The 27,225-nt window shown below is 41.3% G+C and overlaps 1 protein-coding gene and 1 long non-coding RNA gene across 4 annotated transcripts in view; one reads left to right on the top strand and one right to left on the bottom strand.

Annotated features, from left to right (window-relative positions):
* Nucleotides 1-27,225, top strand: part of LOC135107331 (echinoderm microtubule-associated protein-like CG42247) — a 100,063-nt gene that overhangs the window by 14,552 nt on the left and 58,286 nt on the right. For 2 of the 3 annotated variants that reach the window (XM_064017041.1, XM_064017038.1), the window contains exons 2-6: nucleotides 12,782-12,902; nucleotides 13,025-13,223; nucleotides 16,564-16,718; nucleotides 18,978-19,090; nucleotides 24,427-24,522. In XM_064017041.1, coding sequence (XP_063873111.1) covers nucleotides 13,147-13,223; nucleotides 16,564-16,718; nucleotides 18,978-19,090; nucleotides 24,427-24,522 — 441 coding nt within the window. In that variant the 5' untranslated portion in view covers nucleotides 12,782-12,902; nucleotides 13,025-13,146. The remainder of the gene's footprint in view (nucleotides 1-12,781; nucleotides 12,903-13,024; nucleotides 13,224-16,563; nucleotides 16,719-18,977; nucleotides 19,091-24,426; nucleotides 24,523-27,225) is intronic. The other variant, XM_064017039.1, reaches the window with a different exon arrangement.
* LOC135107332 (uncharacterized) overlaps nucleotides 1-27,225 on the bottom strand; it is a 140,733-nt gene that overhangs the window by 62,961 nt on the left and 50,547 nt on the right. The window lies entirely within an intron of this gene.

Raw genomic sequence — 27,225 nt, 5'->3', positions numbered from 1 at the left:
AACAAATACTATCTTCATACAGAAAGAAGTAAAGAAAAAGAAAGAAAGAAAGAAAGGAAAAGAGAAAACACAACTAACGTTAACACTCATCGCCTTAATATACATATCAACACACACACACACACACACACACACACACACACACTATCTTCACCTTCGCTACCTCCTCCGTCAAGAAGGCTGTTCATTCTAGTGACCATACAAGGCGTTTAACGAGATTGTTCCTTAACAGTTCACTGCACTGTAAAACGGAGCTCTTTATGTAGTGTGCTTCAAGACGTGGCACATGTTTTTTCCTCTACGTAAGATTCATTCAGCTTTCTTTACTACGTTGAAGAAGTATGCACGTTTTTATTTATAAAGAGCGATGGGATAAGGCTTTACATCTCTAATTCAGGTTAGGACGTTGTTACCTTGTTGTACTGAAGCTTCTGATATATTACCAAGTTCTAGTGCTCGTACAAAAGTCGCTGTCTTTTCTTTGCGGCGTGTAAGTGGAGGAAGTGTGCACGCTTTTACCTATAAAGAGTGATGGGATAAGGGTCTACATCACTAAGGCAGCTTAAGACGTTGTCATCTTATTCTACTGAAGCTTCTAATATATCACCGTGTTTTAGTCCTTACGTAAAAGTCGTTCTCTCTACCTGACGGCATGTAAGTATAGAAAATTTGCACATTTTTTACCTATAAAGAGTGATGCGATAAGGCTCTACATCTTCCAGGCAACCTGAGTTGTTACCTTACTCTATTGAAGCTTCTGGTATATTACCGTGTTCTACTCCTTACGTAGAGGTCGTTCTCCTTACCTGATGGTGTGTAAGTAGAGGAGATTAGCTCGTTTTTTTACTGTTTTAGTGTCATATCATGCATGATTATTACGAGTCCTGAACCTTTCTTTGACCCCTTCACCATCAGCTGGTCTCCTTTGCCATTTAGAATACAATGCAGATTTTTTTTCTTCTATTGTGAGTGAAAAGGTGGCGCACGAATATTATGTTATTTTGTTTCATTCTTAGAACATAAGAATATAAGAAATTAAGGAAAACTGCAAGAAGCCATCAGGCAAACACGCGGCTGTCCCTGTATAAGAAATACCTATCCATTTCCATCTATCATCACTATTCATGTAAATGAATAATCTTCCTTTTAAAGCTCCCTAGTGACTCAGCACCGGTAACCTGATTACTGAGTCCATTTTATTCATTAATCACTCTATTTGAGAACCAATGCCTTCCTATCTCTGTCTTGAATCTAAATTTTTCAAGCTTGAACCCGTTATATCTTGTATCCTGATTACAGATGCCAAGAATTTTGCTTAAGTCCTTCTTGCTATAACCTCTACACTACTTAAAGGCTCCTATCAGGCCCCCTCTTAAATGAAGTCTCTCTAAGGAATGTAAATTTAATAGCTTCAATCTCATATTTCATACTATCATGTGAATCCTAAACATATTTTTCTACTCTTTTCTTCTATCAAGATCACATATCTCTCTTTTTTTCTTTATATATATATATATATATATATATATATATATATATATATATATATATATATATATATATATATATATATATATATATATATATATATATATATATATATATATATATATATATATATATATATATATATATATATATATATATATATATATATATATATATATATATATATATATATATATATATATATATATATATATATATATATATATATATATATATATATATATATATATATATATATATATATATATATATATATATATATATATATATATATATATATATATACATGATGCACTTATTCCATGGCAAGTCGAATGGTGGCAGACGAACATTATGTTGTCACTTTATTAAACTTTTATATTTTGTATTACCATATAAGCCGCAAACCTTCTCTTTTCGCCTACCACTGTCATTTTGTCGCTGTTTTTGTAACCTAGCATAAAATATAGGACCTACTTCTTCCATGGCAGGTAAACAGGTGTAATATGAAAATAATAATAAAATATTTTGTACGTAGCATTAGTCACCTGTCACTATGGGAGCAGTACTGTAAGATAATTTTTGTTTATTTATTTATTTACTTTTTGTGCCCTTGACCGGTCTCCCTGATACATAAGAAAAATCTATACGTTTTATCATACAATTTTACTTGTATGAATCAAACCAACCTCAATTCTTTTCTTTTTAGTAAGTTCTCGCCATCTGTCACAAAGTATAAAACAAAATCCGGTCTCAAGTGTAGATTCGAAAGATTAAACACAAATCTACTAGTTTTTATCGCCACAAATCCCTAAGTGGAGCCGTAAAGGAAAAGACTTAGATGGCAGAGGCGGGGTAAACTTAACCAGACCACAAGTAGCTACGTGCATTCATATACCTGGATCCATTTAATTATCTTCCCTCCCACGCTCATTAATATCCTCCTAATTTACTACTCTCCACCAATACCAAGCATTTAATCCTACTATTTACTACCCTCCTATTGCCAATTCTCTATCGCAACTCCATCTCTCCTTTTTATTGTATTACTATTCGAGGCACATTGCATATCTAGTTTAGTTTATTAGTCTACCCTTCTTAATCCTCGACCCCCAGTAAGGTATGCATTCGTCCCATCAATAGCAGTGCCGCCCCCGCCTCTCGTCCTTAGGGTGTATCATGTGGCGGCGGAGTAAGTGTAGCAGCATCAGGTTCAAGACTGGGCTGTTTTTCTGGTGTACCCTAGCACCTTTGATCTCTGTCTCTCTCATGTCGTTCTCATTCTCGTTTTCCTCACCCTCCCTTCTCTTCTTTCTTCTCCTCTCTCATTTCTCTTCTCTCTCTCTCTCTCTCTCTCTCTCTCTCTCTCTCTCTCTCTCTCTCTCTCTCTCTCTCTCTCTCTCTCTCTCTCCACCACGAATGCATTTTTTTTTATTTCAACAAAAACCTAACTAATTTAATTTAACACAATCCAGCCTAATTTACTCTCTGACTTACTACGATATAACACGAATAGTCTTGATTAGCTTAAATTGAAATACTTGGAAATCAGTCGCAGAAAAGTAAAGTTTAACATGATTTATGAAAAGGGAACTTTCTTTCATGCTAATAATAACATACACTAACACACATTATATTTTCTCTATATTTTTCCATCTCCCTTTCCCTCTTCTTCCCTCTCTCTCTTTCTCACTCTCTTGCCTTGACGAATGCTGACTTCCTGCTCCCTTAATTACCTGCCAAACTATTTAAAGTGAAATGCCCTCTAATTATCTGAGAGTTTGTACACACTCCATTTAACTTTCCCCACCCTCTCCCTCCCTCCCTCCATCCCTCCCTCCTTCCCTCCCTCCTTCCCTTCTTCCTTCGTCGTAATGCCTCGCGCCTCACACTACTCAATTAACGCTTATAAAAAGAAGAAAGGAGTTGCTGTGACGAAAATTGATATTTACTTCTTGTCTTCCTCGTCTTTCTTTGACTCATAAACAGTTCAGGGAAAAAGTGTTTTATAAGCAAAGGTGACGACGAAATGTGGTAGATTATTCTCGTAGGGTTGTGTGTGTGTGTGTGTGTGTGTGTGTGTGTGTGTGTGTGTTGTCTTGACGTCGTTTTTTTGTTTTTGCGTCTGTCTGTTTCTGTGTTTCTGTGCCTTTGTCTGTCTGTAGCTGTACATCTGTTCGTTTGTCTCTCTCTCTCTCTCTCTCTCTCTCTCTCTCTCTCTCTCTCTCTCTCTCTCTCTCTCTCTCTCTCTCTCTCTCTCTCTCTCTCTCTCTCAAACGGCTAGTTTAGGTACAAAGAGCAGTAAAGAACCCAGAGCCAACCAAACCCTACGAATTAATACGAATTAACACGAGACAGAAATGAGCCGAGGACAAATTTAAGAGATGACTTCATCCTGGCGCGGTGGTGAGTGATAACAGTCAATGATGGTGGTGATCCCTGATGGTGAAAATGATAAGGACGCTAATAAGACCTTCGCTACCTTTACTACTTTCACTCTTCTTTCGGTGTATCTCCTCACAGTACATTGATGGCTGGCTGGGAAAGGAGTGAGCAAGTTTGGTAAAGGTCACAGTCTTGAGGTTCACGTGTTGGGTTTATTAATGCTTTCGTTGTTACTTTCTACAGCACACTGATTTTGATGGCTACCTAGAAATGGAGTGCGGCAGGTGTGGTTAGAGTCCCAGCCCAGCCCAGTTAATTCGACGGAGAGTGAAGTTGTTTCGGTTGACGTATTGAGTTTGTATTTGCTTGCACACCGACTTTGGTGATTAGCTGGAAATGAAGTCAGTCAGTCTGGTAAAGCTCCTAATCCAAGCCAGACCAGGTAATGTGAATGAAGTTGATGAAGTTTACGTGTTAGATTTGTAATAGCTTGTTATCTACAATGTTTTGAATAGACGTGACTCGATTCGCTCTGTATATGAGATGCATCATAAATTTAACTCAAGTTCTATACACGAAGATTCCTCCATGAAAGTTAATCCTGAGTTATTCTCCCCAGTGATGAATTTTTCGACTTGACCTAACCTTACCTAACTTAGCCTAAACTAACATAGCCATTTTGTTGTCAATAAATTAACTAAAATGAACTGTGTGTGTGTGTGTGTGTGTGTGTGTGTGTGTGTGTGTGTGTGTGTGTGTGTGTGTGTGTGTGTGTGTGTGTGTGTGTGTGTGTGTGTGTGTGAAGCTGCATTTGCTGCACTACTGTTCATAATGAAAGAGAGCGGTGCGCAGTACGGAGGCAAATGTTATATAACTCAGATAAAGAGGAGCGAAAAAAAAGGCAACAAAGGGCGGAAGGAGATGAAGCATGAAGTTAATTACAGAATGAGGTAAAAAAGAAAAAAAAATATCAAATCTCCACACAAGTTAATGGGAAAAAAGCGTTACACAACAAATTTTTTTCTGGGATAACAGATCGCCTGGCTGTTGTGAGGTGCATAACCAAGGAATTACATGATGATTCCTCGAGACAACAACACAGGTACGTCCTTCACTGAATGCCAGAGGTCGCTGTCAGCACCAATGAAACAAGAATTAGGATCTTGTGGGAACACCTTTGATCCTTCTCTCAAGCTGAACATTATAAAGAGAGCGGTTGGATACTGCTGATACTACTACTGCTGCTGCTGTTGCTGCTGCTGCTGCTGCTACTACTACTACTACTACTACTACTACTACTACTACTACTACTACTACTACTACTACTACTACTACTGCTACCGCTACTACTACTGCTACTACTACTATTACCACAACTATTTTTTTTTTATGTAGGAGGGACACTGGCCAAGGGCAACAAAAGTTCAATAAAAAAAAAAAAAAAAGCCCACTGAGATGCCAGTCCCAGAAAAGGGTCCATAGCGGTAGTAAAAAAATGAAGGATTAAGTGTTTTGAAACCTCCCTCTTGAAGGAATTCAAGTCATAGGAAGGTGGAAATACAGAAGCAGGCAGGGAGTTCCAGAGTTTACCTGCGAAAGGGATGAATGATTGAGGATACTGGTTAACTCTTGCATTAGAGAGATGGACAGAATAGGGGTGAGAGAAAGAAGAAAGTCTTGTGCAGCGAGGCCGCGGGAGGGAGGGAGGCATGCAGTTAGCAAGAACAGAAGAGCAGTTAGCATGAAAATAGCGGTCGAAGATAGCTAGAGATGCAACATTGCGGCGATGAGAGAGAGGGTGAAGACAGTCAGTTAGAGAAGAGGAGTTGATGAGACGAAAAGCTTTTGATTTCACCCTGTCTAGAAGAGCGGTATGAGTGGAACCCCCCCCCCCCCCCCGACATGTGAAACATACTCCATGTATGACGGATAAGGCCCTTGTAGAGAGTTAGCAGCTAGGGGGGGGGGGTCAGAAAAACTGGAGGAGACGTCTCAGAACACCTAACTTCATAGAAGCTGTTTTAGCAAAAGATGAGATGTGAAGTTTCAGTTCAGATTATAAGTAAAGGACAGACCGAGGACAGTGTAGAAGAAGGGGACAGTTGAGTGTCATTGAAGAAGAGGGGATAGTTGTTTGGAAGGTTGTGTCGAGTTGATAGATGGAGGAATTGAGTTTGCTCTGCCCCAATGAGAAATTTTAGAAAGATCATAAGTCAGGCGTTCTGTGGCTTCCCTGCATGAAATGTTTACTTCCTGAAGTGCTGGATATCTATGAAAACACGTGGAAAGGTGCAGGGTGGTATCATCAGCGTAGGAGTGGATAGGACAAGAAGTTTGGTTTAGAAGGTCATTGATGAATAATAAGAAGAGAGTGGGTGACAGGACAGAACCCTGAGGAACACCACTGTTAACATATTTAGGAGAACAGTGACCGTCTACCATAGCAGCAATAGAACGGTCAAAAAGGAAACTTGAGATGAAGTTACAGAAAGAAGGATAGAAACCGTAGGAGGGTTGTTTGGAAATCAAAGCTTTGTGCCAGACAACAACAAAAGTTTCGCCAAAATCTCTAAAAGAGGATGAGCAAGACTCAGTAAGGAAAACCAGATCACCAGTAGAGCGGCCTTGACGGAACCCATACTGGCGATCAGATAGAAGTTTGTGAAGTGATAGATATTTAAGAATCTTTCTGTTGAGGATAGATTCAAAAACTTTAGATAGGCAGGAAATTAAAGCAATAGGACGGTAGTTTGAGGAATTAAAACGGTCACCCTTTCTTAGGAACTGGCTGAATGTAGGCAAACTTCCAGCAAGAAGGAAAGGTAGATGTTGACAGACAGAGTTGAAAGAGCTTGACTAGGCAAGGTGCAAGCACGGAGGCACAGTCTCGGAGAACAATAGGAGGGACCATCAGGTCCATAAGCCTTCCAAGGGTTTAGGCCAGCGAGGGCATGGAAAACATCATTGCGAAAAATTTTAATAGGTAGCATGGAGTGGTCAGAAGGAGGATGAGAGGGAGGAAGAAGCCCTGAATCGTCCAAGGTAGAGTTTTTAGCAAAGGTCTGAGCGAAGAGCTCAGCTTTAGAAATAAATGTGATAGCAGTGGTGCCATCTGGTTGAAATAAAGGAGGGAAAGAAGAAGAAGCAAAATTATTAGAGGTATTTTTGGCCAGATTCCAAAAGTCACGAGGGGAGTTAGATCTTGAAAGATTTTGACACTTTCTGTTAATGAAGGAGTTTTTGTATAGTTGGAGAACAGACTTGGCATGGTTCCGGGCAGATATATAAAGTGCATGAGATTCTGGTGATGGATGGCTTAAGTACTTTTTGTGGGCCACCTCTCTATCTTGTATAGCACGAAAACAAGCTGTGTTAAACCAAGGTTTGAAAGGTTTAGGTCGAGAAAAAGAGTGAGGAATGTACGCCTCCATGCCAGACGTTATCACCTCTATTATGCGCTCGGCACACAAAGATGGGTCTCTGACACGGAAGCAGTAGTCATTCCAAGGAAAATCAGCAAAATACCTCCTCAGGTCCCCCCAACTAGCAGAGGCAAAACGCCAGAGGCACCTCCGCTTAGGGGGATCCTAAGGAGGCATTGGAGTGATAGGACAAGATACAGATATGATATTGTGATCGGAGGAGTCCAACGGAGAAGAGAGGGTGACAGCATAAGCAGAAGGATCAGAGGTCAGGAAAAGGTCAAGAATGTTGGGCATATCTCCAAGACGGTCAGGAATACGAGTAGGGTGTTGCACCAATTGCTCTAGGTCGTGGAGGATAGCAAAGTTGAAGGCTAGTTCACCAGGATGGTCGTTATCAGAAGAGCAATTCGACCTGGGGACATTTGTGGTCCCCTCCCCAGATGGGGACCCCGAGGCTGGTGTAGGTATCGCCATGATAATTTTGAATTTTTGAGTGAAGTGTGTGTGTGTGTGTGTGTGTGTGTGTGTGTGTGTGTGTGTGTGTTACATTTCAGTCGTTTTCACCATTAACTATAAAACACACACTCTCTCTCTCTCTCTCTCTCTCTCTCTCTCTCTCTCTCTCTCTCTCTCTCTCTCTCTCTCTCTCTCTCTCTCTCTCTCTCTCTCTCTCTCTCTCTGACATCAGGTTAACTCGTCTATATAAAAAAGAAAAAAAGAAATACATCCGAACACACTCATATTTCCTTACAGTTCCTCATCCATACGAACATTTTTCTTCTACAACCCACACACACACACACACACACACACAAACACACACACACACACACACACACACACACACACACACACACACACACACACACACACACACACACACACACACACACACATGCACACGTAAATTAAAACAAAGAACGAAAGTAAGTCCTGTTAAACACTCCTCCACTTCTCTTTTTTAACTCTCGCTTTTACTTCATCTCTCTATATATTTCTGTCTCTCTCCTTCATCTACGTATATCCAATATTCGCTCGCTGGTCTCAAATGTAACCTCTCCAAAAGAATATCAAACGGATGTAAGTACGTTTTTTTTTTCCAATTGCAGCCTCAGATGAGTGTCCACGCAGCTCTGGGCGTGGGAGATGCGTGCTATCAGTAGCTGATTCCCACCTCAAGGGCACACAAACACAGTGCGTTGGGAAAAAAAAAAAAAAGTTAATCAAGTATGCTTATATTAGAGAACGAGGAGGAGGAAAAAGAGGAGGAGGAAGGGATGAGAAGGAGGAGGAGAAAGAGGAGGAATAGGAGGAGGAAAAGGAGGAGGAGGAGGAGGAGGAGGAGGAGGAGGAGGAGGAGGAGGAGGAGGTGGAGGAAGAAGAAGAAGAAGAACAACAACAACAACAACAACAACAACAACAACAACAACAACAACAACAACAACAACAACAACAACAACAACAACACTACCACCACCACCACCAACATGAACAACAACAAAAACCAGCAGAAACAAGAAAAAAATAAATAAAAGCAAGAAAGAAAAAAATACTCACAACAATCATACTTACTAACAAATGAATGAATAAACAAACATGTACATATGTAGTATATAAGAGCGATGACAGTGCAGACAGACAGACAGACAGACAGACAGACAGACAAGAAAAAGTAAGCACATGAATAAATCAAACAACAAACTCAATGACGCTAACAAAATATAGATATATATATAAAAAAAAAAGACCAAATGACTATATTCTATTCACCTCTAGCACATACTCTCATTTACACGGAGGAGGAAAAAGAACGAAGGATCATGAAACTGAGAAACATCCCACACACTCACCACCTGAATAATATGTAAATACTAATCTGAGATGCCGATAATAAAACGATCTGGTTCTTCGTATCTAATGGAGTGAGCGAAAGAATTTGGCAGCAAAAGCAAAACGAAAGCAGGTTCTAGTTTTACTATATCCTTCACGCCCACCAACCAAGCAGACCTTGTTTTTTTATTTTTATTTTTTTCCTGACAGATGGCGTCTTTACTTTTTTCTTCTTCGATTACAAATCCATATTACTCTTTCCCAGTCCTCCTGCCCGTCTGTCTGGCGTTCTTCAAAGCCAAGGGAGAAATTTGTGGGTGAAGATAAGATAAACCAACACGAAAGATTGGTAATTTATATTAGAAAAAGGTTAGGTTTCAAAATACTTGTTTCTATCGAACGGATCTCTCTCTCTCTCTCTCTCTCTCTCTCTCTCTCTCTCTCTCTCTCTCTCTCTCTCTCTCTCTCTCTCTCTCTCTCTATCTATTTATCTATCTATCTGTCTATCTATCTGTCCGTCTGTCTGGCTTTTTTCACACTAGAAGGTCGAATTCAGAGATATAAATCTTATTATTCAACACAAATGACCGATAACTTATATAGGAAAAAGGTGAGACTTCAGAGTACTCGTCTGTATCACATTGCTTTCTGTCTGTCTGCCTGGCGTTTTTCACAGTTAGAAAATCGAGTATGGAGATAAAAATAACATAAACCAATACGAATAATTGATCACTTATATTGAAAAAACGAGTCTTTTTTTTTAATATTCGTCTGTATCAGAAGTCATCAGCAAAGGACCATAAGGGAAGAGGCAGGAGTGGCAGTGGGCATCTTTTTACCTCCGTCAAGTACAAGGTCGCGTCGGGAACCCCCAGCCTGCTGCCCCTTGATCTCTGGAGCCCTGCGGCGTCAAACTCGTCCACCAGAGAACACCGCCGAGTTTTGTCAGCGCATGGGTGGTAACGACGTTTCCAGCCACTACTACAAAATATATGAATACAAGTGTGATTTTTCTACGATCTAATTTGTGTCCTTCTGATGTGTAGCTTGTTCAAGACCAAAAACCGTCGAGTCTTGTCAGTGCATAGGTAGTAATAACCTCAACCAGTGCTACATATTATATCAGCGCAGGTGTGATTCTTCTATTACCTGTATAATGTTCTCGTGGTGTCTGTCCTGTCCCACAGTAAATGGCGCCGAATCCAGTCAGAGACTTTAGAGATGATAATGAAGTTTCCATATATTACCCCAACTGATATATTTTTCCTTTTTCTTTATGAAAGATGCTGGCCAAGGGCAACACACAAAAAAAAAAAAAAAAATCTCGTCTAACCCTTTTACTATTTTTTGTCCATAATAATCTTCAACTTCTTTGACAGTTATTTTGTACGATAGTCTCTTAAATAGTTATGTAGCCTAAGACAAACAATATCATCCACATATTTTTCTCTTGATCTGTGTGTGTCCATGCAAAACAATACTTTTCAATGATCTGAATATTAAAAAAAAAAAAAAAAGAGTTATTATCACTCTCCCCCTCATCCCCCCCCACAAAAAAAAAAAAAAAACTGTGTATAAAAGGATTCCAGTAAGATTCACATATCTAGCTCCGGAGGTGTCTTGATGCTCTCCTGTCCCCCAAGTAACAGGAAAGTCAAACATAATCAGGCAGTCTACTTTTTTTTTTTTTCGTAACCTTAAATCTAAAATCTTGTAAATTCTTACTGGCCATGGTTAATATTTTCACCTCTATAAATTCTCCGCAGGTGAAGCAAAACACTGTGTTGCGAGTTTAGAATACAAGCTTAAAAAAGACGCCACTGACACTGATAAGAGTTATCTTCTCTTCTTGATATATCTACCTGTCTTTGTCTTCCTTCGTCTACTCTACTCGCTCCTCTTCCCCTTCTCATCTTCTTCGTCCTCGTAGTTCTCGTTCTGTTCTCCTTTGTCCTCCTACTCCTCCCCTCTGTTCACCAATTAGAAAGTTGGAATTAGGTCACTCAAATGAAGTTAAATACTAGAACGTGTTTCATTAGCTGTTAGGGAGTTAGATTACGCAAAACTAAGCAATAAAACGATCCAGTCACTCGGTTTGGTTAATTTCTTGAGGCGAAAGAGAAATCAGATAGATAATAAGAGAGTGTGTGTTGGGGCGTGATGCGGTACAGGTGATGGTGGCGTGCCGTGCCGAACGACCTCCGCTAACGTGCGCCAGGTAGTTCCCTCCTGATAATCCGCCAAACACACAAAAACAATAAGTAAAAAGATTATACGGGAAATACTGATGATATCGCATGGAAGGCAAAATAACCCACCGCATGGCCACAATTTTGTATCTAAAACCCCACAACCACAACAAGCAGACTGAAATACCCAGAACTCAACGAAAAACTAAAACCGCTAAAATCACATAAAAAAATTTTCCCTCCTCATAACGAAACTTTACGAGTAATGAAATGTAACCTTGCGCTGCCAAATTCAATGAAATGGTTCAGTTAAATAGCCACGCACAATGGAAAGGAACTCCGCGTATACCTTTGTCCCGTGCCGGGTAACAAGGTGAGGCGCAGAAGGTCAAGTTGATTTTGATACTAATGGCAGGAGTCAACACCCTTAGACACGCACACAGGTTGCGGGGAATCACTGCACGGCATCAGGGCAAATGGATTTCTACTCGCTGTGTGGGTGAGGTTTTACTGTTGCTTGTTTTTATGTTTTTTTTTTCTTTGTGATAGATAAGTTTACCTCTGTCTGTTCCCTGTCTGTCTGTCTCTGATAAATTTAGGTCTATTTCTGTCTATTCCTTGTCTCTATGTATGTCTCTTTATCTCTGGTAAATTTATGTTTGATTTTGTCGATTCCCGCCCTTCCGTCTTTTCTGGTAAATTTATGTTTGCTCCTGTTTATTCTATGTCTCTCTCTCTGTTTGCCTTTATCATAAATTTGTCTGCTTCTTCCCCATGTCTCCGTATATCTGTCTCTTTTTCTCTGGTACGTTTAAGTCAGTCTCTGTTTATTTCTCCGTCTGTGTGTCTGGTTCTGTCAGATCTTGACACCCACCTACCCACCCACATACACACACACCCACACACATACACATACATACGCACAGACACACGCACACACCATAGATACCAATCAGGGCATCAGACAAAAAAGATTTTAATCCCCCTGATGATTAACACCCTGCCGCAGACGTTTGTGTTGCCGCGTGGCCGGTTTGACATCGCAAGGTCACGGAGGCCTTGTGGGAGAAAAACTAACCCGCTCTATCCCTTTACTCTCTCTCTCTCTCTCTCAAAGCACCCAAGGAGAGGCACCGCAGGGAGCCGACAAGCATACGTCAAGCGGCACCACGGGGTCTTATGGATCAGTGGTTCCCGGAGGTGCATAATGAATGGCTCGTGCTTGCTAGCGGTGTCCGGGTGGCGGGAGAGGGTAGTTTCGTGATGAACGTAGCCACGAGGGCCTCGACCCCGACACGAGCAGCGGCGATTGCCCGGCTGGGGGTAGGGAGGGTTGTAGGGAGTGAGGGATATCGGGTGATGTCAATTTGGCTGTTTATAGAGTATAGACCATGTCAATGTGTGTGTGTGTGTGTGTGTGTGTGTGTGTGTTTAGGTCACTCATTGCTGACCTGTGCATTGCAGGAGAAAGGAGAGTACGAGGTGTCCGGGCCTCAAGGGACAGACCTCTACCAGAACCGACAGGTGGCGCTGCCACCTCTCTCTCACACCCCGGCGAGCGAGGCCCCTTCCCACGCCTCACAAGGTACGTCTCTCCTCCTCTAACCTCTGCTCCCCTTTTGCCTTTTTGTCTTATTCTGTTGTTCTACTTTACCCCTTCCTGCACTAACCCTCATGCCCTCTGCTGTCGCCGCGGCCGTGCTTCAGGAGGCGGGTCCCTGCGTCAGCGACGATCCAGGGCCAAATCGGTGCTATACCCTTACATCCACGGCCAGACACGAGGAGCGGCGGGTGTGCAGGCAGCCTCCAGGGGCAGCTCCGCCACTGCCATGTCTGCCAAGTCCAAGGACGACTCGAGGATCCAGTACGAATATGAGCTCAATGTCGAGGAGCAGGAGGAGCCCAGGTGAGCCTTGCTAAGCCACTCTGCGCCACGCCAGGTGGTCAAGGTCACGCGGCCATGGAATTGTTGGGCGCAGATGGCAGGGTAGAGATCAGACTCAGGCAAAGGGACGCTCATGAACGTGCATGTAACGAGGGGAGGCGTCACGCTGCCGCGCAGCTGCTGCTAATGACAATGATAATAGTGATGATGAGGAAGAGGACAGTTACAGTAGAGGCATTATGAACATCAGTAGCACTTATAAGGACACTGGTTGTAACCTCTGTTGTCAATGACAATAGTGAAACCACAAATCTTTACTCAACAATCTCAGTCGTTAGATGTCTCAAACAACACGCACACAGACATACACACTCACACACATGCACACACGCACCCACATACACATACACACGCAAAGTTGCACACACGCAAACACAGTCTTCCTCCCGCAGCTAGAGTGGCGGAGTCCTTCCCTCAACACTCGTCCCGTTCACACGTGGCTCGCTTCAGGCTCTGACTACCGTAAGGAATATACTGAATAAAAAACTGTTTATGTCTTATCCTCCGTCAACAGGTCATAAGTTTTCCTCCCCCAGCATCACAATGACCTGACCCCCGTGTTAATGTTGTGCTCCTTTCCCTCCCCTCCTCTCAGCAGCACACTTTATCGCATGTTGGAAAAGGCCGGCCTCAGCCTCACCCTTCAGATCACGCTGGCGGGACTCACAAGCATACGGTAAAGCAGCACGCAGACCCAACATTCTACCGCCTGTAGATGTTTAGCGCTCAGGTCGCCAGAGAATTCGGCCTCGAGTACATTCGGTCCTTCTATGTATAGTGTATCTCTTAAATTATCTTCTGGCCTTGAATATTTTCAAATTTCGGAAGGCAAAATCTGTGACCGAATTGGCATGATACCGAATCCTCTTATTGAGTCGCGAAAATTTATGACAAATGTTTCGCCTCTGGTGTTTTTTGTGTATATTTTTTCTCGTAGATTAGAGGTCGTGGCTGAAGCAGCCACTGCTGTGCTGCTTGTGTGAGTAGTGTAGGCACGACCAGGCCGCACAGGGTGGCACCAACACCCAGCCCGGTCGTGCTCACTTCACGTGGCCGCTCACTCCTGGAACACTACAAGCTTCCAGTAAACAGACGGATAAATAGATAAATGGATGAAACATTAAATAAGTAAATAAATTAACAAGTGTGTGCGAATGTGTGTGTGTGTGTGTGTGTGTGTGTGTGTGTGTGTGTGTGTGTGTGTGTGTGTGTGTGTGTGTGTGTGTGTGTGTGTGTGTGTTGAAACATCAAAATAGAGATATCATATTTTGACTTGAAAAATGAGAGAGAGAGAGAGAGAGAGAGAGAGAGAGAGAGAGAGAGAGAGAGAGAGAGAGAGAGAGAGAGAGAGAGAGAGAGAGAGAGAGAGAGAGAGAGAGAGAGAGAGAGAGAGAGAGAGAGACTAGTAACAGTTCAATAAACATTTAATGCTACAGTCACTTCCTTCCCTTCGAGATCCAGTCATAACAGGTAGTAAGTCGGCGACTAGTGATGCAAGGCAGGGCGAGGACAGCGGTGGCGACTTGTGATGCAAGGCAGGACGAGAACAGAGGCGGCTGGGGAGAACAGAGGGAGAGAGGGAGAGGGAGAGGGAGAGGGAGAGCATCCTTGAATACAAATCATTATTAGGTTTTGGTACAAAAGATTTTTCACTAGGATAATTTTTTATCCCATGAAAAACTGTATAGCACCAGTGGTAGTGTTGGTAGTAGTAGTAGTAGTAGTAGTAGTAGTAGTAGTAGTAGTAGTAGTAGAAGTAGTAGTAGTAGTCATAGTAGTGGTAATTGTAGTCGCCTGTGTCTTACAAGTTGGTTTTCACTGGTTGTTATAGCTTGCATCAGGTTGCAATTGAGGAATAATATTTTGAAGTAACAAGAGCTTGACGTTATTCCCCCCCCACCTCTCTCTCTCTCTCTCTCTCTCTCTCTCTCTCTCTCTTCGTGTAAGCCAGTCACTGACAAACTGGTACTAAAAATTTCTTTTTTTCTTTCTTATTTTCCTTCCGTCAAATCCTTATAGTCTTTCTCTCCTTGTACACGACTCCCATCCCTTAATTGGAGATATGTGCGTTCTCAGTCCCCATTTCTTTTCCGCAGGTTATGACCTTTGTTTAGCTCTCCCATGCACGTGACCTTTCTTTGCCATTTCCAATAGTACCCATGCAAGCGCCCACCAGACCCTACCCATGCCTCGCTACCTACACCAGCTGTTCTGCCCTTAGACTCTAGTAACCATATATATATTATTATTATTACCATTATTATTATTATTTTTTTTGGGGCATTAGGTAGATGCTTTCCTATATCTAATACGGTTTATGTGACTGTATGTATGTGTGTATGTGCGTCTCTCTCTCTCTCTCTCTCTCTCTCTCTCTCTGGACAGGTATCTATGTGGTACATTGCTTAATTTACGGCCTTATGGTTCCAAGTTTGATTCTGGCTCACGTAAGTTTCACAGTGGGAGAAGTAACACTTTCTAACAATCTCTTTACTCATCTATACTTACAATGTACTATTATATTTTTCTTCCATTACAAGTCTTTCTTCATCTCTTTACCCTTTCAATACGTTTTCAAGTTTCTTACACCTTATAATGAACAGTTCCTCTTGTCTATTTTTAACCCTTTCCAGCAGGGACCGGCGGGGCAGAGTGTGAGTGATGTGTATATGAGTGCGTGGTGCTTTGTCTGGGTCGACCCGCGTGAGATTGCCGGCCTGATGTAAAGATAAATAGATAAAGCATACACTTTTTGATCAACCTAACTAATCTTTCGTAGCCTGGTAGACGTTGTATAATATTACTACCGTGATATAAAAAAAAATCTACCTGTATATCCTTAGGTTTCTTCTCCTTTTCTCCTCTTTACTATTTTTTTTAACCTTTATGAAGCATACGTACACTTTCCCTTCATCTCTTTAGTCGCCTGTACTTACAATGTACTATATTTTTTTTCTACTTTTACAATTCAACAGTTTATCCTTACAGTGCATCTTTAGTTTTCCCACACTCTATGACCGCAATCTGAAACGCCCTGCTCTCACATCATGACTATTTTCACAGGCCACAGAGATGATTGGCCGGGTTTTCAAGAGTGTTTCTTCCGTTGATAACGTAAACTTTTGTTCTGTTGCTAGAATCATAAAAAAAAAAAAACCTTAAAAACCCATGCCACTCCAACTAGAACCTTTTGAATGTAGTGGAGGTGTGGAAGTGTTTCAGAATACACGGTCCTATAATGTACATACAGTCGGTGTTTGCCTGTCTAATCGTGAGTCTCCTGTTCCTGTCCTCCTCGCAGACCAAAGGCGATGACGCAGGACAGGTGGCGGGCACTCAAAGTTCGGTTCTTCCGCAATGGTGACCGGTACTACCCCGGCTATGAGTACGTGTTCAAGCCAGGTCGCGACGTGGTCAACATGGAGGCTCTATGCGACAAGATCTCGGACAGGATCGGTTAGTGTGTTGGGGTGTGTTGGGCTGTGGTTGGCAGTGTTGGGCTGTGGTTGACTGTGGTGGGCCATAGTGTGTTGTGGTGGACTGTGGTTGGCTGTAGTGGGCTGTAGGGGGCTGTGGTCTGTTGTTCTGCCAGCAAGGCGTCGCTATAAGGGATCTGTTCTTACTTATGATCTCTGGATTCCATTGGATTGTGTGTGTTTTATTTTATTGTGCTTCATGGTTCTGTGATATGATGTGATGTGATGTAATGTGTGTGTGTGTGTGTATGTGTGTGTGTTAGCTGCATCCATGTAGTTAAGCCCTTGGTATGTGGTACACTGGTCTAATTTAAAAATGGAAGTTATGATCTTCATGGACATGCAACCCTCCTCCTTGTAGCCTTATAAAGCACTCGTGTACATTCTCTTCACCACCCATGCGCCCTTACAATGCTTTCTGAAAGGTTCATACACTCTATAATGCACACTTTACTTTCTCTTCACCATTTACCATTACAGTGCATCATTAAGTCTTCTACACTACTCTATAATGAAAAGTTTCCCCTCTTCTCTAATCCTCTACCCTTATAAAACAGACTTTCTCTTCATCTCTTTACTCGTCTGCTCTTACGATGTACTATTACATCTTTTTTACCTTTGTAATGAACACTTTCAAGCCTTCCTTTTATTCTAGTATTCGTATGAAGCATAGACTTTCTCTTTCACCTATAAGCACTATCGCTCTTTGCACAAATGTACGCACACACACACACACACACACACACACACACACACACACACACACACACACACACACACCTGTTGTACTCTATATCTGCTCCACATACGTCCATCTGGATACCAACCCAAATACTCATATTTCCATGTACGCATCTGCGCCCCACCTGAGCTACTGATTACTTATCCACACACCTGTTCCAAACATTTATTTTTAATTCTGTACCTACACACATGTAGCTAGATACTTAAACACACATACACACACACACACACACACACACACACACACACACACACACACACACACACACACACACACACACACACACACACAAACATGTACCCTACACTTGCTCTATACCTGAATTCCTTGTCGTAACGTAGTGTAGAATGAGATCATTATTGTCCATCACTCTCACACGCAAACCAGGAATGACTTGTAAGCAGCTTTTGATGTCTAATAAAGGAGTAGGAGGAGGTCATACACACACACACACACACACACACACACACACACACACACACACACACACACACACACACACACACACACACACACACACACACACACAATTGATTCATATTCACGCTTGGGTCAAGGAGCAAGGAGTAAGAATATGACACGACAGTGCTTGGGGAGAGGAGGAGGAGAAGGAGGACGGAAAGAAGAAAGAAGGGGAAGGAATGAAAGAAACACAGTAAGTCTCAACAATAACAAAGGCTAATCAACATTCCTTCCTTCCTCTCTCTCTCTCTCTCTCTCTCTCTCTCTCTCTCTCTCTCTCTCTCTCTCTCTCTCTCTCTCTCTCTCTCTCTCTCTCTCTCTCTCTCTCTCTCTGTCCCCTTAATGTCCTCCTTTTTTGCACCTTGTCATCGTTCCTATACATAATCTCTTCATCTACTTTTTTTTAACATCCTCCGTTAGTCTCCCTTTTTTATGCTGCACCCTCCACACCCTTCCTTTCACTTTTGGATGAGCCGACCATTCACCTCCGCCCGCCTATTCCCCTCCGTCATGACTAAACACTTAGAAACCCACACTCCCACCGTCTCCTGCCCATCATTCCCGTAAACGAACCTAACCTAACCTTAATTATATCCGCACTTTCCCATGATCTCCTTTCTTTTTTTTTTCTGGCCAACTTTTCTAATTATGCCTATGAATTGGTACTTAAATTATATCCTACTTTCCTCTGATTCTTTTTCGCAGATTCTTTTTAGTATGTCTAAGAATCAGGACTTTTATCGCTGTCACTGAATCTTCTCTCTCTCTCTCTCTCTCTCTCTCTCTCTCTCTCTCTCTCTCTCTCTTCCCTACCCCCTTTTCATTTAATCTTCCTTCACCTATATCTTATTCCTTCTTCTAGTCATTCTTCTCTCCATCTCCCGCTCTTTCTCCTTTCCTTCGCATTCTCCTTCACCTTCGTTTCCATTTATTCTACCTTTCAATAATTTATCCTCTTTTTTATCTATTCTCTCTAACCGCAAGCCCCCACACACGTATAATCTGCCTTCCTCTCCCTCTCTTCGCGTTCAGGTCTCATCAACGGGGCTCGCTACATCTTCGGGTTAGATGGACGGCGCCGCTACAGAATCGAGGAGCTGGAGGATGGGGAATCTTACGTCGCCTCCTCTGATAGAAAGTTTGTGGTGAGTAGTAATAGAGCAAGTATAGCTAGTAAATCTTTATCTTCTTTATTGACTCGAACTCCGCCGCTTTCTCAGTCTGCCATTTCTCCCACCCTTCTCTTCCTCCTCCTCCTCCTCCTCCTCTACTTCCTTCTTATCTTGCCCACTCCGACCCTTATTATCCTATCGGCTTCCCTTCATCAGTTCTTCTCCCACCCTCACCAGGCTTCAGATCTCCATGTTCGGCTCTCTCTCTCTCTCTCTCTCTCTCTCTCTCTCTCTCTCTCTCTCTCTCTCTCTCTCTCTCTCTCTCTCTCTCTCTCCCGCCGACTACCTCCGCTTTTATGGCCCCGCTCCCGCCTTCCCACGCCTCGTCCGCAATCTAATTCTCCTTGTCGCTTTCTTATCGATGTCTATCATGAACTACTATGCACTGTCTCCTGATCGTCTTGCCAGATGGTTCCTCTCTTTCTCTCTCTCTCTCTCTCTCTCTCTCTCTCTCTCTCTCTCTCTCTCTCTCTCTCTCTCTCTCTCTCTCTCTCTCTCTCTCTCTCTCTGTGTTGCTCTGCTTGCAACTATTTTTTTTTTATTCTGGTGTTTAATTAATTTCTTGTTTTTTTTTCTTTTTTCATCATTTAGATTTTGTACTTATGTTCTCTTCTTAATAAATTTGTGTAGATTTTATTTCTTCTTCTATTTGAAACTTTGTAGCTTAGAATGTTATGATCAAACATCGCCTTTCTTTTCATTAGTGTTCTTGAAATGTAGACTCCCGTAATCAGCAAACAAGCTTCCGACTGTTAATGATACACTTTCCACCTCATTCAAGTAATCCCAGGCGCTGTTACTAAATTAAATTAAAGTTAATTATCAAACATCAGTTTTGTTTTCGTCTGTGTTTTTGAAAAGTTGACTCCCAATTTGTTTAAACAGTTGATTAACCCTTTGGCTGCTAATTATACAGTTTGTCCTTCATTCACGTAATCTCAGAACCAAAATAAAACAGCAGACACAGGAAAATTTAAACTATTCCATTTCTAGCTCCCTTTTTTTTTTTTTGTCAATTATATTGTTTGAAATTATATCCTGAGTTTCCAACACAACACACTCACTCATTGCACTCAAAGATTATTAAAGGTTATAGCGAACCATACCCAAGAAAAGTTGGGAACGGGTTTGTCAAGGAAGCTTAGTGATCCTCTAAGTTCTTTGGATTTGTAGAGCCACACAATCCAGTTTGGGTCTCTCACGAAACACTTCACCGACTCGCGTATCATTGCTTTCAACAGACTCTAGTGGATATTACCAGTTTTCAATGATGCTTTATGATTCTAGTGATCGTTTAATGAAGGCTGTATTATCAGTAGACAAAAAGATCACAAAAACCGCGATTTTTTTTTATCTCTGTGGCCTTTGAAAGTAGTCTCAAACACTTAATTGACTAATGTCTCATTTCTTTCACTAATCTCTAGTGGATGGTATTAGGGTTTCCAAGGGTGTATTTATGGTTCTACTGATCGTTTAATTATGACTAAGCATTTTCGATTGCTATAAACATCACAAAAACATCACAGGAACCTGCTTTTTTCACCTCCGTGGCTTCTGAAAATAATTTGTAAGAGAGAACAAAGATTACTGGCCCAAGTGTCTCAGCATATGGAGTAGAGCGACAAACTCATTTCTTCTTTGCCTAATTACTAGAGACGAATTTATAATCAGATATGGATCGGCAACCTGGATTATTACAAAGGTCATGGAACAAAAACGTCTGAGTGCGTGAAGAGAAATGGAGGGGGGTAATGTCTGGCTCCCTCGGCTGCTTCTGTTAGGGATCGCCATAACTGATCAACCATTTCCAATGGGGTCTGTTTTCTGCGCCTTCCTAAATCATACATGTTACCTTCTTCCACTGTATCTGGGGAGCTGAAGAACAAAGTGAGTAATGAAGGGAAAAAGTGGACTGGGCAAAAACAACTTATGCGTTAAAGGAACAATAGACATGCAATTAGAATAACACCATGACAACTTGGGAATGATAACAAAAGCAAGGCAGGCAGAAAATAGATGAAAGGATGAAAAATTCTGTTCATAGATCTACTAAAAGAATGAGCAACTAACAGAGGGGAGTGGAGGAGATTTAGGAAAACCTATGTATCCAGTTCTTAAATTTTTCAACACATTGTAATATAAGTTATTGGGACTTTCAAGGATGCCTTCATGATTCTGGTGATAGCTGAATAATTCTGCACTGACAATGGAAAAATATCCATGAAAATCCTAAAAATCACCTCTGTGTCCTTTGAGAATAGCCTTTATGAGAGTATAAAACACCTCAGAATACGAGTCTAACGAGGAAGATGCCAGAGATGCTGCCCGGTACATCGGGGCCTTACTAATGTTCGGATTATTTATTCAGTGATGATGACATCCTGTGCGATGGTGTGCCGACTACGTGCAAGCTTCATAAAATGTCCAACGCTTCTTAAAGAAACTCTCCCTACTCGATATTATATAAGTAATTTTTGTTATAGTTCGTGTTTTTTTTATAATATGTCTTTTAATTCCCTTGACTCACGTAAAAAAATTCTGAAAGAGTCTAGTCGTGCAGAACAGAGATGTGAAAAGGACAATTTTTTTTTTTTTTTTTTTGCTCCCGGATTAACAAGCGGCGGCTGACAACAAGTTCTATATTTAGGATCTGAGTCTGAGAAAGTGATGCAGCATTGGAGCATGCTCCTAGCATGGGAGCGATGTGACGCACACTGATGTATACAGTAAAGCTACACGTGGCAGTAATCGTGCATTAGGTGGAGCTTGTGCATCATAGAGCCATCAAACAGTGGTCAGATAGGTACACATGGGAGCTTAATATAACAAACGACATACCTAAACAAAGAATGCAGGATAGTTAGTCGATACATCTTTGAATTAGCGTTGTAACATTTTGAAGGAGTAGAATTAAGATATCGTAACATCAAATACAGTACAACATTGCGATGTTGTAACATTAAGACGTTGTAACATCAAGATGTTAGGACATTAGGACATTGTAACATGAAGACGTGGTAACAGTAAAGCATATTAAGACACTATAATATCCTGCTTATCATGTTGTTTAATAATTCTGAATTGTCCAAGTAGATTAATTATTTCTATTCCTTGTTATCAGTGTCTTGAATCCTGCTCCCTGCTACACAGTGCTGTACCTTGCTAGCCAATGTTATTGTTGCCTGCTAGTAAGATGTATTAGTTCCACTGGCCTTCTTCAGTAGTCCTTGCTAGTGTTCCTTTTTTTACAGCTATGACACTGGGACATTGTAATATTAAGGGACCGTAACATTCAGACGTATTTACAGTTATGTGATTAAACAAAATATTCAGGAACACATAAACTCGAGGAATTTAGGCCAAGTACAAGACTGAATGGCAATCAATCTGTGCAAGAAAGCAAGCATAAGGCAGCAGTCATGAGGAGAGTATAAAGCAAAACCCTCACATGAATGCAAAAGCAACACCCCTCCCTGTCAAGCACAAAGTCATCATGTAGACGAAAGGCAAAAGTAAATATAGACACACAATTGGGGTGTATGATATTTTGAAATAACTGGAGTAATCCATGAAGCTAGTACGCTTTTCTTTTTATATGAGAGGGGTTTGGTGAAGAGTGAGAAGACCTTACACAGGTTGATCATCATTCAGTCTTGTACTTGGCATAAATTTCTCGAGTTTATGTGCTACTGAATATATATATATATATATATATATATATATATATATATATATATATATATATATATATATATATATATATATATATATATATATATATATATATATATATATATATATATCTCACATAGAACCTTATTTTCTAGCATCTTGTCTCGAGAAATTTTACCAAACTGTGGTTTATGTTATTGGGAATTTTTATAGTACCTTACGTAGACAATCCGAAAGCATGTCGAAAATTACATTATAAACTGTCTCGGATGAGTTTTCTTACGCTTTTTTCTTTGTTCGTGTTCTCTGTTTTTGCTGTCACCTGTGTATTTAATAAGATTCATACAGTGTTTCCCATCTGGAAACTTCTTTTACTGATGTTCTTTACTTCTGAATTACGTGGGCATATTAACTTTTCCTCTTTTTCCTCTTAGTGTCTTTAGATCTCTTCGTGCTGCACACTGATGTCCCTCAATAGCCCATGTTATTGTTATTCTTAAATTTTTTTTTCACCTTTTTATAATTCCTGCTTCTCATATTCTTTACTTCTGAATTACGTAAACAAATTAACTTTTCCCTTTTTCTTCCTATTAGTGTCTTCATTTCTGCTTCCTAGTTCACAGTGTTGTACCTTGCTAGTCCAAGTTATTGTTGTCTGCTAGTAGACAACCCCAAAGGTCTTCATCAGTTCTCCTTGCTAGTATTCCCTGCTTAATGCCTTGCTACTAGTGATACCTGCTAGTCATGTTTCCTTGTCTATTTGTATCATGTGTCTGTGTTTCTATTGGATGTCTAGTTACATTATTTTTTCATTACCTGCCACTGCTAGTAGTTCTGCTAATGTCTCCTACTGTCAATACCCGATAGTCGTGTTCCATTGCATTTGTGTATTACGTGTCTGTGTCTCTGTTAGATATGCCTGTGTGCCTCTGTTAGATAAGCAGGTCTACTCCCTCATCACATATTCATAGTATATCACATAGAACCGTATTCTTAAACGTTCTAGCGCCTTGTTTCGAAAAAAAAAAAATATCGCGTTGTAGTGTAAGTTATAGGGATTTTCAAGAGTATTTAATTGAATTAATAGTTTGACAAGCATTCTGCACCATTCAGTATGAACAAATATTCATGAGAGCCGAATCATCTCAGTGGGTTTTGGAAATCGTCATGGTGAGAGAACAAAACAGCTCCTGTTCTTAACCACACTGTTCTCTCATCAGGACTATTTTCAGAAACCCAAGGAGAAGATAAATCGGATTTTTATAAATGTTTTTCCTTCTAATCACGCAGAATACTGACTAAACAATATCCGCAATCATGGAAACAAACTTGAAGACCCTAATAACCACCCACTAGAGCCTTTCTGTCATACGTTCTCAAAATAAGGCACGGAAACAATTTGAAAATACAGGACAAGTTGTGTCATATAAAGTCTTCTTGCACACACGTAGTTCCTAAACCAATGTTCCTTATACCCTTTCTTGTACTTCCACTGTCTTCTGCTACTCTCCCATAGTTCCTAACAGTTCTTTGTATCGTGTGTCTGTGTCCTGCTCTCTCCTTGCCCCCTCCTGCCCTGCTGCCGCAGCCACCTCTTACCTCTGCTACTCACTCCGCTGTTCCCCCTTCCCTGCCAGACCCTGCCATATGGACTCCTCTCAAAGAAGCCAGGCAGGTGGGGCGCAACGAATGGTAGTTCCAGTCAAGCCAACCAGGACCCTGAGGCCTTGACGGTACCGTGGCTTGGCTTTTTAGTGTAGTGGCTTGGTGGGGTGGCTTTTTACTGTGTGCATGTGTGTGAGTGGCTTTTGTTGCGGGTTATATGTAATATGATTTCATGTGTGTTGATGCCTGTGATGTGGTTTCGTGGGATGGTGTTTTTGTGGTGTTTCCTTGCATGGCTTAATAGTTTGCTTGTGTGGGGCTTAATAAGTGTACGTTGATGAGTGTGGATATTTAAGTGTGGAATGTTAAATGTGGTTGTTAAGTGTTTGTTGTTCAATGCGAATGCTTATTTTTTTTTTATTTATTTATTCATTTTTTTGTGTGTGGATGTTTGTGTGTAGCTTGTTAAATATGGGGGTCAAATGTGGCTTGTTAATATGGCTATTTGAAAGTGGCTTGAGAAGAAAATGTTTTGGTATTACTTTGGCTTGTTTGTGTTTTTGGTGTGGCTTGCTGGTGTGGCTTGCTGGTGTAGCTTAGTGTGGATTGATGTGGCTTGCTGGTGTAGCGTGGTGTGGGTTGCTGGTATGGCTTGGTGTGGCTTGCTGGTATAGCGTGGTGTGGCTTGGTCTCCGTGGTTGGTGTGACTTGGTGTGGCTTGCTGGTGTAAACTGGTGTGGTTTGGTTTTCGTGGCTTTGGTTTCTTAGTGAGCATTGCATCACCATGGTGTAACCCTTTGCCTGCTTCTGTTTGGCTTGAGTGTGAAGGCCCATAATTCAGAAATGCTTTGCTCTCTCACCACGACTATTTTTCAAAGGCAAAAGATATATCTAGCCGGGTTCTTAAGAGCTTTCCACGTGTTATTAACGTATAAATGTTTTCAGTCTGTCACTAGAACCATGAAAAAAAAAGAACATAAAAAAAACTTTTGAAATTAGTCGAGCAGCGGATAAAAGTGTTTCAGAATAGCATGACATGCAGGGCCTGCCACCAGATGTCACTTAGAGCACATGAGCAAAAGAATATGGAAACAAGGAAGCTGCAGGAAGTCATCAAGCCTACACGTGGCAGTCCCCTGTATGAAACATAGCTACCTATCTCCACCTATCATCCCCATCCACAAATTTGTCTAATCTTCCTTTAAAATTCTCTAAAGACTCGGCACTAAAACCTGATTACTGTGTCTATTCCATTCTGCTACCAGTCACCAGTGCCTTCCTATCTCTATTCTTAAATCTAATTTTATCAGGATTTTTTAAAAGAATTGCACTTGTGCGTATGTGTTCCTTAGAGAGAGAGAGAGAGAGAGAGAGAGAGAGAGAGAGAGAGAGAGAGAGAGAGAGAGAGAGAGAGAGAGAGAGAGAGACTTTGTTGAACCCAATCACCTCAAGACTACAAATAACTCCATCATGAATAATTGTCACTGCGCACGCACATTAAAAAATAGAAGAGAAAAAAGTCGTCTAAGAGTCCGGGAGCATGTGAGCAGTCATGTGTTCGGGATTTTTTTCTCTCTCTCTCTTCAGTTGAGTGTGAGGTGTAACAGATGTCAAGTATTAATTTCTATCATATTTTTCACCCTCTTTTTATTTAGTGCTTTTCTTTGTTCGTTGGACACTATACATACAAGCTGTAGTAAGGTGGGCCACTAGACTGTCCCTTTCCACCAGGGGATGACAGGACTAAGGGTGTGAATGATGCGTGTGTGAGTGTGTGGCTCTTTGACTGGGCCACCTCGTGTGGGATTACCGGCCTGGTATATCGATAAATAGACAGATTATTTAGACATGGGTTGATTACAGTCTTGTACATCTGCCGGAGGAATAAAGTGATGGCACGAAATAATACTCTCTCTCTCTCTCTCTCTCTCTCTCTCTCTCTCTCTCTCTCTCTCTCTCTCTCTCTCTCTCTCTCTCTCTCTTCTTCTTCTTCGTACTTATTTACTCCAAGTAAAATTAGTGCGTGTTTTCACTTGAGAGAAGTACAGTGAACAAACAAAAATACCAGCTGCATTATTTGCAAACTAATTAGATCAAAGTGTTTCAGAAGATGAGTGTCAGACAGTAAATTAGCTTCTTTCTCAGTTCTCATACTTTTATTTAATATTGGAAGTGCATTCGAGTTTCCTTATTTCTTTTTTTATAACTCCAACTTCTTAACTCCCATCTCTTACCACTTCTCCCCCGTCTCGTCGTCGTAGTCACAGTCATCATCGTCCCCTCTTCTCCATTCGTGTCTTGCCTAATCACGCCGCTATACAGCTAAGAATCCGTGCCTCTTCCCTCATTCCTCTCACTGCTTTCCTTTTTGCACCAGTCCTCTCACGTCTCTTTTCTCAGAACGCCGAGTCTCTTCTAGTCGCCTCTGTAATCGCTTTTCCCCCTTTTTATATCAATTTTTTTTTAAGCGGGACTAAGTAAAGACAAAGGAGCGAGTAAACAGGAGGAAGTCATCTACGTTGTCGCGTGGTTATTGTAGGAGAGAGAGAGAGAGAGAGAGAGAGAGAGAGAGAGAGAGAGAGAGAGAGAGAGAGAGAGAGAGAGAGAGAGAGAGAGAGAGAGAGAGAGAGAGAGAGTATGTAATCAAATTAAGTGACAGAAACACACTCCGTCTCACTTCCTCCTTCTTTCTTACACCTACTTGCTTCTCTTCCCCTTTCCCGTTCCCTCTTCTTCCCTCATATTCCACACCCAGCACTCGCCTGCTCATCACTCCCCGCCTCTTACTACTCACGCAGCTATCGCTTCCTCCACCCCTTCACCACCACCAC

The sequence above is a fragment of the Scylla paramamosain genome, chromosome 15, assembly GCF_035594125.1.
Source record: "Scylla paramamosain isolate STU-SP2022 chromosome 15, ASM3559412v1, whole genome shotgun sequence".
Lineage (NCBI taxonomy): Eukaryota > Metazoa > Arthropoda > Malacostraca > Decapoda > Portunidae > Scylla > Scylla paramamosain.
This window is presented reverse-complemented; position numbering and strand designations above follow the sequence as displayed.